This window comes from Teleopsis dalmanni, chromosome 2, assembly GCF_002237135.1.
Source record: "Teleopsis dalmanni isolate 2A chromosome 2, ASM223713v2, whole genome shotgun sequence".
Classification (NCBI taxonomy): domain Eukaryota; kingdom Metazoa; phylum Arthropoda; class Insecta; order Diptera; family Diopsidae; genus Teleopsis; species Teleopsis dalmanni.
Window position 1 is genome coordinate 62,024,604 of NC_051847.1, and position 14,917 is coordinate 62,039,520.

General features: G+C 25.8%; 3 protein-coding genes across 4 annotated transcripts in view; 1 reads left to right on the plus strand and 2 right to left on the minus strand.

Annotated features, from left to right (window-relative positions):
• LOC119682289 (zinc finger FYVE domain-containing protein 9-like) overlaps nt 1-14,917 on the minus strand; it is a 225,511-nt gene that overhangs the window by 99,651 nt on the left and 110,943 nt on the right. The gene's annotated exons all lie outside the window — the stretch shown is intronic.
• Nucleotides 1-14,917, plus strand: part of LOC119682296 (FK506-binding protein 2-like) — a 204,481-nt gene that overhangs the window by 95,466 nt on the left and 94,098 nt on the right. The window lies entirely within an intron of this gene.
• LOC119682294 (facilitated trehalose transporter Tret1-like) lies at nt 2,253-14,369 on the minus strand. Its single transcript, XM_038095702.1, has 5 exons — nt 14,253-14,369; nt 9,549-9,800; nt 4,938-5,432; nt 4,464-4,867; nt 2,253-2,439 (listed from the first exon to the last, which is right to left on the minus strand). Exons 2-5 carry the CDS (start codon nt 9,636-9,638, stop codon nt 2,268-2,270), a joined length of 1,161 nt encoding a protein of 386 aa, XP_037951630.1. The 5' UTR covers nt 9,639-9,800; nt 14,253-14,369; the 3' UTR covers nt 2,253-2,267.

Sequence of the window (14,917 nt, forward strand, 5' to 3'; positions counted from 1 at the left end):
TCTTAGTAGTGATACGATCCTCCTCTTCAACTGTTCGTATGTGTTGTGGTTTAAAAAATCATCGATTGATTATTTTATATAGTTGAGTTCAATAAATTGTTCCGATATACATACATACATATATATGTTATTTTTTATTATATATATTTTTTCATGTTATAACATTATACAAGTAGTATATGGTATTATTTCCAATATGTATATACACTATCAAGAAAATGTTTATAATGCAATCATGTTTTTAGTAATTATAGTCAATTAACAGTTGTATTGTATGATCAGCCAAAAAATTCAATTAATTATATATAAAAATTTTGTTGTGGAATACATTACGGTTTTCTATTTAAAGGTTTTTTTTTTAAAAATATATATGTATTTTTTTAAAAAATTTATTTGAATAAAGAATTTATATTATTTCTTCTTATTACATTTATATTTATTTACATTATTTATTGTATAATATAATATTAATTCCCGTAGATCCAGATAACGTAATATTACATTTACTATATTACCAGAATGAATGTTTCTAACTACACTTAGCTTGCAATTAGTCACTTTTTTTAACATAATAATATTAATATTATATATATAATATATATTATTTTATTTTTCTTCCATTTCGCTGGGAGCCTACTATATTATTATTTTAAGGCCAATATTTTATAGTCAATAAATGAAGAATAAGAATTTGTGCCTCTCTTACATTTGTTAACATTTTCTTGACAAAACGTATGCATATTTTAATTAAATCTTTTAAGTACGAATATAAATTATTAATAAAATTAATTATTAACCTGTGTGTAAGTGCATTTCGCTTTCGGTTCGTCGACTGGCACTGAAAAGGATACGTGAGTATCCGCTCGCATAAGGATTTTCATGTCGAAGGATTTTTTTTTCAGTTGAATTTATTTAAATTTTTGTTAAACACACTTATTTTACTCTTTTATTTATTTTTATGAAATTTTTATTAAATTAATATGTAAATACATATATTATTTTGCATTTAATTACGATTTCCTTTGAAAAATTAATAAATAAATTTTCACTAAAATAAATTCGATTTAAATTTTGTAAATTCACTTTTACAAGAATTTTTACAAGATTTGTCCAATGAAATCGGAATCGTAGAATATTTCAGATATTTTCAACGAGCTGAACTTGAGCTTACGGCATCTACTGATCGTCGAGGTGAAAGAAAATCAAATTTTACGTTTCGTTCAATCTCAGTTTGATCTGTAAATTTCATAAACATTCTTATCTCTTCGAAGCGTTCTTGGGAAAACGTAATATTAAATACAAAATAATAAAATTCCAAAAGACTAAATTAAAAAAAAATTGCGAAAATATTAATATTAATTCAATTAAAAGTAATATGTAGCGCAACTTATTTTAATGACGGTAATTATTAATAGTGAATAGCTGTGAATGTACCAATTAAATAATTGTATCTACAGATTTTCTATTTAAATTCCTCTTATTATTTAGTATATAACATATTCCTATATATTTATATATATTATATGTAATTAAACAAAACAAAACGAATTTATTTAATTACTCATCAGCAATGGTTTTCTGTTAATTATTTTTATATATATAGTTAATATAGATTTTTTTTATTACTATTTTGTCTATTTCATTTAATTGATAAACTAATGTACACTATAATGAAATCTTTTTTGTTTTTGTTTTTTTATATTATTAATAATTATGTTTTATATATTTAATTGAATCACGACGAGTACGAATGCATCTTGATAGATAATTTTACAAATTCTATAAAACCGATCTGCTTGTTTTGTTTGGTTAGTACCAGTAAAATCTACACACGATTTCGTCGATCGTTGATTTGTATATACTTGAAGGACTTGTTCACTTGTGAAGCGTTAAACTGATAATGAAGATTAAAGTTCAATTATTTGCATTCATTTACTGTTAGCGTATCACATGGTCATATAGTAACAAAGTCACTAGACACACTATACACTACCGACTATACACTACATACATATATCATAGGTGTAGGCATGTGTGATAATTGATTAATTGCCCCCACATATTTTTCTTAGTATTTATTACTTATAAATACTCATAGTCCTTGCTTTGCAGTAAATTTTTAATTCATTAACTGAATTACTTAGCTTAGCAGTTTAGCTAGTTTATATCTATCGTCGTTTGTTCTACTAGTTTATGTGCTTCCATATATTTAAAAATAAATTGAATTTAAATTTAAATTTTCAAATTGATATTAAAATTTACTTAAATCAATTAACATCTGTGCTTACCTGTGTCCATATATAAATAGGATTTGTTGTCGGTCTATAGACTTCCAACTTTGGTTTGCCATCTTCTGTTATTTGTCTTATAAATGGTACTGAATTTCGTAAATTCTCATTCTTCTTTCTGCCCATTTCATCCATTTCGTAAAGGCGATGGCTATAATAAAAATATTAATGTATATATATTAATAATAAATAGTAAATAAATAATATGTATAATGTGTTAAGTTCTACAAAGGTCACATTCCGGAACTATTTTAACAACTATAATTCATGAATTTTTAAATAAACACTGGTACTGATATCATAATGTGTAATATTAATAATTGTATATATTATAAACAAATAAGAGTCTTCAAAAATAATATTTTCTACGATGAATATCATAGTCTCTAGGAATAGAAAAAAAATAAGCATCACGAAATGAAAGACTGATAATATGTTTTTGCTAGGTTAAGAAAAGTAGTAAGAACTTTTTAGAAGTAGTTTTTATAAAGTCAAGAAGAATACATAAAGAATTTATAACATTTTATACCAGTCTAAAAAAATTAGTAGGAAATTGTAGTAGTTTTCATAGAATTAAAAAAAAAGTATGAAAGTCTAAAAATAGTAGCAGGGATTTTCTTAGTAGTAGAGACGCAAAGCTATTGTTTCATAGTCTATGCTTGTCTCCAACTAGGCTTAAGCTCAAAGGCGCCCTATTTTTTGATACACTCAGCGATGTATCCAATATTAGAATTAGACAGATACTTACTTTCAACAACGCATCCGGTTAGTTTTAATATGCCCAATGTTCTACTCATTATATTAGGAGTAATGTAGCATCAAAATGGTTTTCTTGCTAAATGAACAGAATTCGATACAGAATTCACTTTTTTTTTATTATTATTTTATATTGTACCACTCTATATCGACTATTATAGTACAAGAAAAAATAATTGAGTAACTTAGAACTAAATCATTTATTCATTCAGCACAATCATTCCAAACTAAGGTAGTTACAAAAACCTAATCTACTATCTCGATATGTAGGGTTTCCGATATGAAAATCACAAATATAGATAGTGATTTCTTACTTCAAGAAATGGAAGATATATAATACGGAAAGCACTCTATTTTCAATAGTTGGCTACATCCGGGTGAAGTACTCTGCATTATTCACCCCTCTTTCTACATGCTACATTGTAGTGTACATTTAGTATATGGCAAAAAATATTGTTTATCTATAATACATATACAATCTTCTTGAAATTTAGTTTTTAATAATTAAATAGACATTTGCTCTATTGTAGCGTATTTTATTAAAAGTGAAAATATTAATAAAATTTTGGCACTATGTCATCTATTTTGACACGAGCAGATTTTTAATCACTTTGTTGTGTTGTGTATTTAAAAGTGATTAAAATTAGTTACTAACCGCATATTTTAGATTAGGTCTATTGATTGCCTGAAATAAATTTTGAAACAGGAATTTGTTTATAATTTATACTTGGGACTTTTCTTAGTGTTTCTAATTATATAGAATTAGAAAAAATTAATTAATTAGAAACGAAACTGTACTGAAATTGACTGCGTTATTATTATATTGGCGGGAATTTTTTGCACTATGACCTAGAGAGCTATTGTGTTCCTTGATGCAGTGATTTTTGGTATAAGTGGATATTTAACTAGATTGGCCAGTTTTGTTAATTATTAATAGTTAATTAACAGGAAAATAGGTAGATATAAGTAGCAGTCGCCATACATCATTAGGAAATCGATGTATATAGTCGAAATTAGAATGTAATTGGTTTTCTTAAGCATGTTTGAGGGCATTACAGTTGGCATTAAATGTGCCCGAATGAAAATGTGGATATAACTAATACTCATGAGATTTTTTTACAATTTCATTATCTCTCTAATGTGACTGTAAAAATTTAAGTAGATACTGATAAAATAACAAAAAATCTAAAATCTTGAACTTGATTAATAACATATCTATTATATTGAATATATATTAAGTTTAATGAAGTGCAATACATTCGGTTAGATTTAAAGTGCGCCCGTTGATGTGAACATCAACTCCTACAGTAGGAAATCACCATTACACATTTTGATACTTTTAAAGTTGTCAGGAGTTAAGGAAATATCATATACATACTAATGTAGAAACTTTATCATAAAATTAATATAGATACATACCTTTTCCTTGAATCTGTACTAATTGAACGCGTTTGTTGGAAATGTTGCCTTGACGTATCGTAATCCTCTTCACTTTCGCTTTCTAAATCCTTAAAGTCAATAATAACTGGTTTTGTTATATCTTTGGGACGATGTATTAGGCGTTTATGTTCGGCATCATCGGCTTCTTCATCACTATCTGTGCTGGAACCCTGTAATACTCTGTCTAATTTGAAAGTGACACGCGGATCTAAACTTTGATGTTTACGTCCTTGAAAATCTTTACGATTTGTGCGAAACTCTTCTTCTGACGATGAGTCCTTTAAAAGATCTTGCAGAAAGCGAGTGCCTTTTATGTCTAACGATACGTGTTTTTTCTCTTGAAATTGACGTCGATTGTCATTTGCTAAAATGTGTTTTAAATCCTAAAAATAACACAGTTTTTTTAATTTTTATTTAACTGTGAAAGTTAAAAAATTTTTTTCTTTAATTTACCTTTAAAATTCCTTTATGATCAACACTAATTGTTTTTTGCTTTTGAAAACCTTGTCGCTTATCTTCAAAGCTATCCTCATCACTGCTATCAGCCGCTTTTTTCCCAAATGAAACGCGTGATCCCTTCAGTGATTGTTTGCTACGCTGTAATTCATCATTCTGCAAGGAAAGTGCACTACGTTGATGATGATCACGCGGATGTTGAACTGAAGGTGGAGGTGGTATAGGTGTCAAATCCTGTGTGCTACTTAGTTTATTTATACTTGATACTGGTAAAGGTAATGGCGGTTCATTTATATCATCGCCTTCGATGATAGGACCAAATTGTATTGTAGGTTCTTGATGTTCGAAACGTCGCGGACTCGTTTGACGTTGTGTGTGTTGTTGTGCGAATAGAAAAGGATCTTCTGGTAATATTGTATCTAAACTGGTAGCTGTATTTGATGTTGAGAGCGTGCCCTCGTTTGTATCCACTCGCTGATAGGCGTGTTCATCCTATAAATTTAAAATTAAATTTAATTAATTAAAAAAAATCATTTTTGATAGAAATTTGTGTCTTTTTACAAAATTTCTTTTTTGAGGATTCTCTTAAAATGTTGTTGACGACGTTGCGAATTAAGAAAAGACAATGATTGCAAATTCAAAGAAATTTCTGATTAAAACCAATTTGAGATTTTTTATTCTTTCACTGACGACATATACGTATCGTATAAGCGTCGTAGAATGTCTTAGAAACAGAAGCCATTGTGCGGTTTACACACGAGCTTTATCAATTTTATTATTGAGCAGACGACAAAAATAGTAATTAAAATATATGATAATGTGTTTAAATATTTGTATATGCGATGCTTCCATTAGAAGATTTCATCAACTATAATAAGATGAGTCTTTTGCTTTGGGAAAAACTGCTAATGCGACAAAAAAAGATTTTTGATAGTTTTCAGAATTCAGATTGCGATTATTTTTGTTTAGTCTGCCAATCTTCTTCGACAAACATTTTCATATTTAACATTTCATTAATAGGGAAAGTTACAACTAGTGAAAAATTGAATGTTGATGGTTATTATTTATTATTTTTTGGATAAGGGACAGTGCACTACAACCCTAAAGATCTATTGTGCCCCTTAGTCGAATAAAAGTGTTTCTCCAAGTCGAATATTAATGATTATAATAAAGTAAATCAGTTACTTGGGATATAGACCTATCAGATTAGATTAGTAGTAATTAATACAATGAAGATGTTTCTGAAGTTTTTAGATTAACATCAATAAATAAGTCAATACAAACTGTTGATTTGGGTCCACTAAAAAAATGTTGACAGGTTTTTAGTCTGAAAGGAGGATCCACTAGTCACACAAATCTACTGGCTACTGGTTCCTTAAGCACCAACGCTTCTGTAAACTACCACTTATTATATGTAATAAGCATGTAATTTTGGAGTTATGTTGCATACTATGGATAGAAAGGATAAGCTTTTAAATATCATGGAAAAAATATTTAATTGGGATTAAATGACCCTCACACCTCCAGACTGTGTGATATGCAATATAAAACATGTGTCCAACTAATCTGTTGTTATGAAGTGGGTCCATGGCTTTCATCTGTTTGTTTTTGTGTTGAACTGAATGAAATTTTCGGGTATTGTATATATTAGAACATTTTCTGAGCTCCACATAAAAGTAAACTCTATCTCTAGAGAATAATTATTTTAAAGACAAGTCTAATATGTTAACTAAGACTACAGACAAGACATTTATTTACTATATATACAAATTATTATATATTGTTTATGACTTCCCTATTAAAATCCATGAAAAAGGAAAAAGGGTTAAGAAAAATGAACTACTTAATAATATTTACTTCTTGTGGATCCAGCAAATTATGTTAACCCTAACCGGAAATATATTGAAAAGGGACTTTTTATTTCAAATAAAAACAATAAAAAAAAAAAAATAAAAACTTTTTTAATATCAAAGTAGCAATGTACTAGCATTTTTGGTCATATCTACTACTGTGACAGCTAATCTATATCATTTAAATATGTGTATATATTCATACATCCCCATGTATATAGTATTCAATTATTTTCAAAATGAATGCACATAATTTTCATAGAATTTATATACTAAAATTCAAAATAAATGGGAAATTGCTTAAATTTAAAAGGAAAAAATAATTTTAATACTAATAATGTGCGTTTAATGATATCTTTTTTTATTTATTTAATTTGTTATTGTATTTAGTAAACATATTTGAGTTTAGTAAATATTTTGGCATATTTTCATAAAAGGTTAATGACTAAATGTTATCGCTAAATCATTGCTTTGACACGTGTTTTGGGTTTTTGACATAGAAAGATGCATTGAGTTCATTAATAATAAAAAATATAAATAATTTTTATGCTTCTAGATTTTTTTGACTAAGTATTTCAATATTACATTACTAACTTTATTAGTTTTTTTTAAAATCATTATATTGATATCATTACACTGTATTAAGATTGAATATATCATAATATACATATATTTTTTTTATAAATTAAAAAATGTTTAAAAACTTCAAGAACCTGGAGATAACCTCGTAAGATAATAGCATAAACTATTAAATACTGTAGACCGAATCCTTATTGAAGAAGTAGTTGGTAAAAGTAAAAATCTATTGATTGGATAAAGATTGACAAATCTCTTTACTGACACGATATTTCCATTTATCAACAGGCAAAAAAAAACTGTTTATCCTCATTATCGGAGAGAAAGAGACAAGATAAGTAGACCGGTAGGTCAGAGCAAAATTTGCTTTCTCCAATTTACCTAACGGAGCAACTTAACATGCATTACCATCTTAACAAGATGGATCTGTTGTCTCTGTTTGGGAAATGATGGAATTTTAATCAAATCCTTTATAACTCAGTTTTGCTCTAGTTCAGGAGCTTATATCTTTGTCTGATATTAAGAATACCACTAGAAGTAACCTTCTTTGACTGGTAAAGCTAAACGCTCCAGCTTTTGTCTATCTACCTATAGATCCTAAATGTTATACTCAAGACTTGGTATTGTAAGAAACTTGTTTTTATTCTCTTTAAAATAAGTGTTCCTTATGCATTCATTTGAAAGTTTTAATAACACACATTATATAAGTGTATATATATAAGTATATATAACACATCTATGAAATTCTATTTGTTTTAAGTTGAAATCTTTTCTTCATATTGGGTTTTTGTATGAGTGAGACGTATGAGTGATATTGGCTGAAAATTGGCTTGATTAAACTTTTTTTTTTTAATTTGAATATATCCTTACTATTTTTATGTTACTCACCCTTTTATTCAGAACAATAATTATCTATGTATTGGCAAAAGCTATGTGGTGGAAATAGGTTAAGGAAGGAGACTATGTTAAAAATAGGTTATTTCTATTATATTATTATTTCAAAAAAAATATAACTGCTTTAAAACTAAATGCTTTACAAAACTAGCGGGTACTTCACTGCAGAAACATTAATATACCTTCGCTATTTTATTTATCACATTAAGTTAGGGTAGGGTTTTATTGTAGCACCCTTTTTTTTATTATGGAATATTGTTTCTAGTACCATTTTAATAGGAGGCCACGGTCTCATACATCATTCTTTAGTTTCGCTTATGTATATTGGTGCTTCTAGGGAACAATTTAGTTAATAATAATTTAAATGATGATTTCTATGTTATTGATATTTGTTATTAATATATATCAATATAATAACACATATTAGTAATACAATTAATTAAATAATTATATACAATATCATACATTAAATCATAGGTAGCCTTACTACTCTAGTGGTTAACAACTTCGATCTTTGTAATTGATTCTAGCTTCGAATCCCGATGAGAGCAACCGACTTTAATGTAAAATTTACAAATAATGTATTTCTAAGTCTTCTTTTCTGGAGATCAAATGTTTCGCCGAAAAAAAAAATATAAAATCATATATAATATTTATTATATATAAAATTTTATATAATATTTTGTATAAAATCATATATAATATTTTATATAAAATTATAAATAATATTATATATAACATCATATATCATTGATAACACTATTAATAAAGTCATATATAATATAAATAAAGTCATATACAAGATATCAAATCATGTATAAAGTAATGTATAATATCATATATAATATTATATATAAAATCGTATATAATGTAATTATAATAATTAATATAATTATGTTTAGACTATATTTTTATGTTTTCAAAAATTAAATATTTCTTCTAAGAAATTCATGAATTTAATAATCTAACGATAATAATTTATTTAAATAATTAAGTTTATTAATTTTACTACATGCAAAAAAATATATTCACAGAATTTTTGGTCATTTTCTTAATTCGCATTGTTTAAAAATTTTTCTCTTACAATATTTAAATTAATTATAATTTTAAACACAAAATTTATTTGTATTAAAAATTATTTTTAATATCCATTTATATATAATTTATTTTCACTGGGCTTAAGGTCGTGTTTTAAAAAATTTAACTTTCATATTTTTATTTTTAATTAAAAAAATACATCCTTATCCGGTAAAAGTAAATTATATTAAAAGTTCAATAAAATACGTACCCCTTGTCTTGTTAGTTTATCTTTTATTTTTCCCATTGCGCTGGTTAATTGTTGGTGGCCTCCAATGCCACGATTGTCTCTACCACTCATCTTGCTGCTTTGCTTTCAATTTTTTGTTTCTGTTTTAAACTCTCCTTTGAATCAATTGTGTTGAGTAATTAAAATATGTTGAATATTATTTTCACCACACTGATTGTGAGTTGTTATAAAATTTTCACAATACTGTCGCTTCTATTCTGGTTGTTGTCTTTGCTATAATTATAGTAGAAAGAAAAGAACTCAGTTTTAATTTGAGTTATTTTTAACGAATTAACAACTACTCTTAAATGAATGAAAATGCTCTCAAAATATTTGCATGCCGGTTGTATTTGTTGAGTGTAAATATTAACGAATATGAAATAATTTTATGCTGTGTGTGTGTGAGCCACATTTTTACTTCTTGCCTGTTGGCTTGCAAAATCATTGCATTATTTTTGTTGAATTTTCATCATTATTTTAAATTATTTAAATTTTTAATTTTAAATTCTTTTGTAATTTCCATTTTATGAATTCTAAATTGAGTTGATTTTAAATGCAAATACTGAATGCAATTAAATGGCGTTTTAATTAGAATTTCGTTAAACTATAATTTAGTTTTATTATGTGCTTGTATATGTGTCTGTATTTATAATTAAATTTAGTCTGTATTATATAAATTAATAGTATTTAATTTATTTAAAATTATATATTTTTTTCTGTTTAATTTGTAACCATAAATTGCTTGAAAAAGGCAGCAAACAAAAAATATATTTATTTAACTAAAAATTTTTAATTTCAAAATAAAATTTTTTAATTTCGAAATAAAATTTGTTATATATTTTTATTACAATTTATTTATATATATTTTTATTAATTATTTTAAATTAATTTTTTTTGAATACTATTAATTTTTTTATTTTGTTAATATTTTTATTAAACTTGAGTTTATTTTTAACTTATTTTATTTTTTTTTATTTACTGATTTTATACAAAACATAAACAGCATTATTATTTTATTACTATAAATCACTTGATAAGAGATTCAGAGATAATTTCAATGTTTCAATATTCACTAAGTCATGTTTAATTAATACTTAAGTCAGTTCTTAGAATTAAGTTACGACTGTGAAATATTTGAGTCAAGAAAACTTTTTTGTCTTGTAATATATAAAAAATTACAATAAAAACAAAAATAATTAATTTAAAAATATTCTAATCTTGTATGTAATTTCCTTATATATCTGTAGTCATTTTTAATCTATTTATAATAGATTATATACCTATTTATATTAGATTACATGCCTTTTATATAATAGATAAACTATCTATACCCATGAACCTACACATTTTTTTTTAATTTGTCAAAGTGCGAAAATAGATTTCATCAGTATTTAATGAATTAACACATTTTCTTATATCTACACACCTATTTTTAGATTACCTATTTAAATATAATTATTAGACATATATACATATTTTAGAGGTGTGTACTTTTATCTTCTATTATCAATTTTTTAGAATGAGTTCGCACATTATAAGCTTTGTACTACATAGAATTGAACTACAGAAAAAATACTTATAAATAAGAGTATAGCTTTTACCTTATATATTAGCAGGGGCAGCTCAGCAGATATTTTCCCGCAATTTTTCACCGTTCTCGGTAACAAAATAATAGAACTAATTCCATTCCGTCAAATTTAACTAATACATATTTTGTTTTTACCGATGAACAGTCTGAAAAACTGGAAAAAGTACTTCCCTATAAACCTATTTCTTTTGGAGGCTAGAGCCGGATTTACACAAAGACAATGCCTTATTGTTTCATTTTCCTATAAGTTTCCACAATTTCTAAAGAAATTAATAGAAACGCGTAGTTTCTCTGTGTGAGTTCTTATACATCAGTGACCAGAAAGAACTGCAGTAAGTCTTACACTATTTATGCGATCTCTTTAAATGAGTTCACAAGATCTGGAGATTACATATGACCTTACTGTCTATCTTCCAGGTTGGTTTACTTCTATTTAAGTGTTGAAGTTGTGTTTGTTTTATTTGTTTGTCTGTTTACTGTTTCGCTCTTTATACCTGTTTTTTGGGTGGTGCTTCTGATCTAGCATATGTATAATGTTTATCTATAGTATTTCGACGTTTATTATTTGTTCGTCACTTCAACCTCATCTAATCCAAGAGTATAGCAAAATTGATTTATTATTATTTATTAAACATTGAAATAATTTATTCAGAAGTCTTCTGAGTTTAATGACACATTTTTTCATTGCAACTTTCTTGTTACTGGCATTGCCATTGATGCTATTTATTATTAATATTATTATTTATTTTTATTATTATTTGCTACATAATGTGTACATTTCAGCTATTTTCTTTCTTATTGAAAACAAAAATCAACAATGCAAATGCAAAAACTATTTACAAAAAAACTAAAAATTTTACAACAATAACGATGTAACGTGTTTTTTTTTTTGTAAATTGTTTAAACTTGAGAAAGTCTTTGAATCTCTCAAATTTTATACTATATATTAATTAATTAATTTATATTAATTCGAAAAAACAACACTTCGCCATTGTGGGTGTCTATTCAAGAAATGCTTCACTTTCAAATTGGTTTAAATTTATATTTAATTCTTTATGACCCTTAAAACTGTTATTGAACAATTTATGTCATTTGCGATTGGCAAATTTAGATTTGCTTTTGATCTGTAGAAGGAGGTCCTGTTAAATTTGTTATAAACCAGCTTGTTTTTTATTAGAAAAATAATAAAAAAAAAATTTCAAAGACATCTCTGTTTATTTTTATTAATTTCTTCAAAAATTTTTTTCTTTATTCAAATCATCTTAAATTTTACTTTATGGATTTATGACTTTCAGTAACAAAAACTTTAAAACTATTTTCATTTTACCGATTTCTTTAAGAGACAAATTTCTATTCAGAAATATTTTATTATTATTAACTTCAATAGAACTGTATTATTGTAATTCTATGCCCAATGGTACTATCATAGATTAATTGGTAGAAAAATCTATTCACCATTGTTGAACTCTTCGAACTTTCGTTGAATATCTAACTAACATTAACACTGCACTTTGTAACTGCCATGCATTAAGAAAAAAAACCATGCAATTTACACTGACACCTTATCAGTTTTTATTGTTATAAAAAAAAGCTAAAGTTTTATTAGAAATCTAAAATTAAAAACAGTTTATTTTATTGCAATTTAATTATATAATTTTGTATTTAATTCCAATTAAACTAACTATATGCTTTTAGTAGACAACTAATAAATAAGTAGACGTTCTCTATGATAAGTAATTAAAATAAATTTTAATGCTGTTTTTGGTAAGCATTTATATGCCATTTCAGTCGATTTATCGGTATTAAAAAATTTTTCTGTGATTATTGATTGACTACACTTTTCAGCTGCATTTTTTAAATTCACTTAAATTTCAAAATTATCAAAAAAAAAAAAAATATATAAAAATAATTATAGGGTTGATATTAATTATATACATAAAATTTTATGACGTGATGCACTTGCTGCAATTTGCTGAGCTCAATGCACATGAAGTTCAGCCCAACATGCCTTACACAGTAAAATTAGTTGTGTTGCTTGCGTGTGTGTGTATGTGTGGAAGGGTTTTTGCATGCATAAAAATCATTGGTCAGCAGTACTGACGTGACGACGTTGTCTTCAAAATGTACAATATTAAGTTAACAAAAATTTTTTTTCGTTTTTTTTTTTCGTTTATTTAAATTTAATTTTTAATTTGCACGCGACTTTGCGTCAATTGGCTTTTGGCTTTATTTCTTTATTTTTTTTGTTTTTTGTTTGCGCATTGTTTCTGAAAATTTAAATTTTGATTTTGTTTTTGTTTTTTTCTTTTTGTTATTTTGTGTAATACCAACAGCACAACACTACACACTGTTTGTATTTGTTTTTGTACTCTTTTTGCTTATTGAATGTCTTCCTTGTAAACTTTTTGTTTTTGCACACTTGACTATTTTGGTTATTTCTACTGTTCGGCATTTGTCAAGCTAGTGTAGTGAGAAGAAGAATGGGTTATTTAGCAAAAAAAAAAAAAATTTCTTTGTTTTGTTTTTGTTGTGTTGGCTATGTGCCGCCAAAAATAAACTATTTTTTTTGCAGCTCACAATTCTAATTATAAAATTAAATTCACGGTCTGTGCATTGCTGTTAATATGATTTGATTTTTCATAGAAAACTTGTTCGGTATATTGCACACCCTTGACAATAAAATTTATTTATTACATATTTTAACATTGCAATTACGTAAAATTCAAAAAAAAAAAACAAAAAAAAAAATTAATCAAATTATATTAAAAACGCATTCATTTCAAATTTATATAAATATTTATATATATTTAAAAATTTTTATTTTTTTCCTCCACATACGTTTGCAAAATTTCTTTCATAAACACTTTTTAAAATATTTTATAGGTCAATATTTTATATAATATTTTATTTATCTTGCATCATTTAATTTATTTATTTATTAATTTTTTTTTAATATATCCCAAATTATATTTTAACTGATTGGCACGCAAATATTTATTATTTATTACGTTTGTTTGAATATAATTAAATGATCTATGTTAAAATAAAAATATGAATTATTTAAATATTTAATATATATTTATACAAATGACACTAACATCTTTTCGATCTTTTTGTTTATAGGAGCTATAATATTTTAGTTGCTTTTGCTTTAAATGTTTTAAAAATTATATCCACCGTGGTACTGAAAACGAAATTCGTTTGCGACTTGCTTATATATCGTCGCACTCAAAATACGTCTTTTCATATATGCCAATAAGCTTTTTGCTGCTGCTATTTCAGTTTGTTAATTTTCCACTGTATATTGACACATATATGTGTATGTATGTGTGTTTTGTTCGTGGACTCAGTGATATACGTATGGCCTTTTGTTGTTGTTATTATTATTTGAGAGACTGTTGAAACGAAGCAATACGACAGTAACAGTAATTTATTTTTGCTCTCTCAAAAAAACAAACAAGTTGGATATCAAGTGCAACACTCTACTCATTAGATATAGAGCATACAACTTGGCAAGGTGAAACCAGGCAGAGAGTCAACTTTGATTTTTTTTTTGCCTTTTTGCCTGATTGATTTTGACGGTATGAATGAAAAGCAGAAAGCAAGAGGATCACTAATAATTTTAAAGAAATATTTTCTTGTTTTATTTGGAAAAAGTTAGTAGACATTTATAACAAATAAATATATTGTATATGTGTTTGTGTTTGTGCGTGGATATAAAATGATGAATGATTTACATTTAGTTTATGTACACATATTTTAT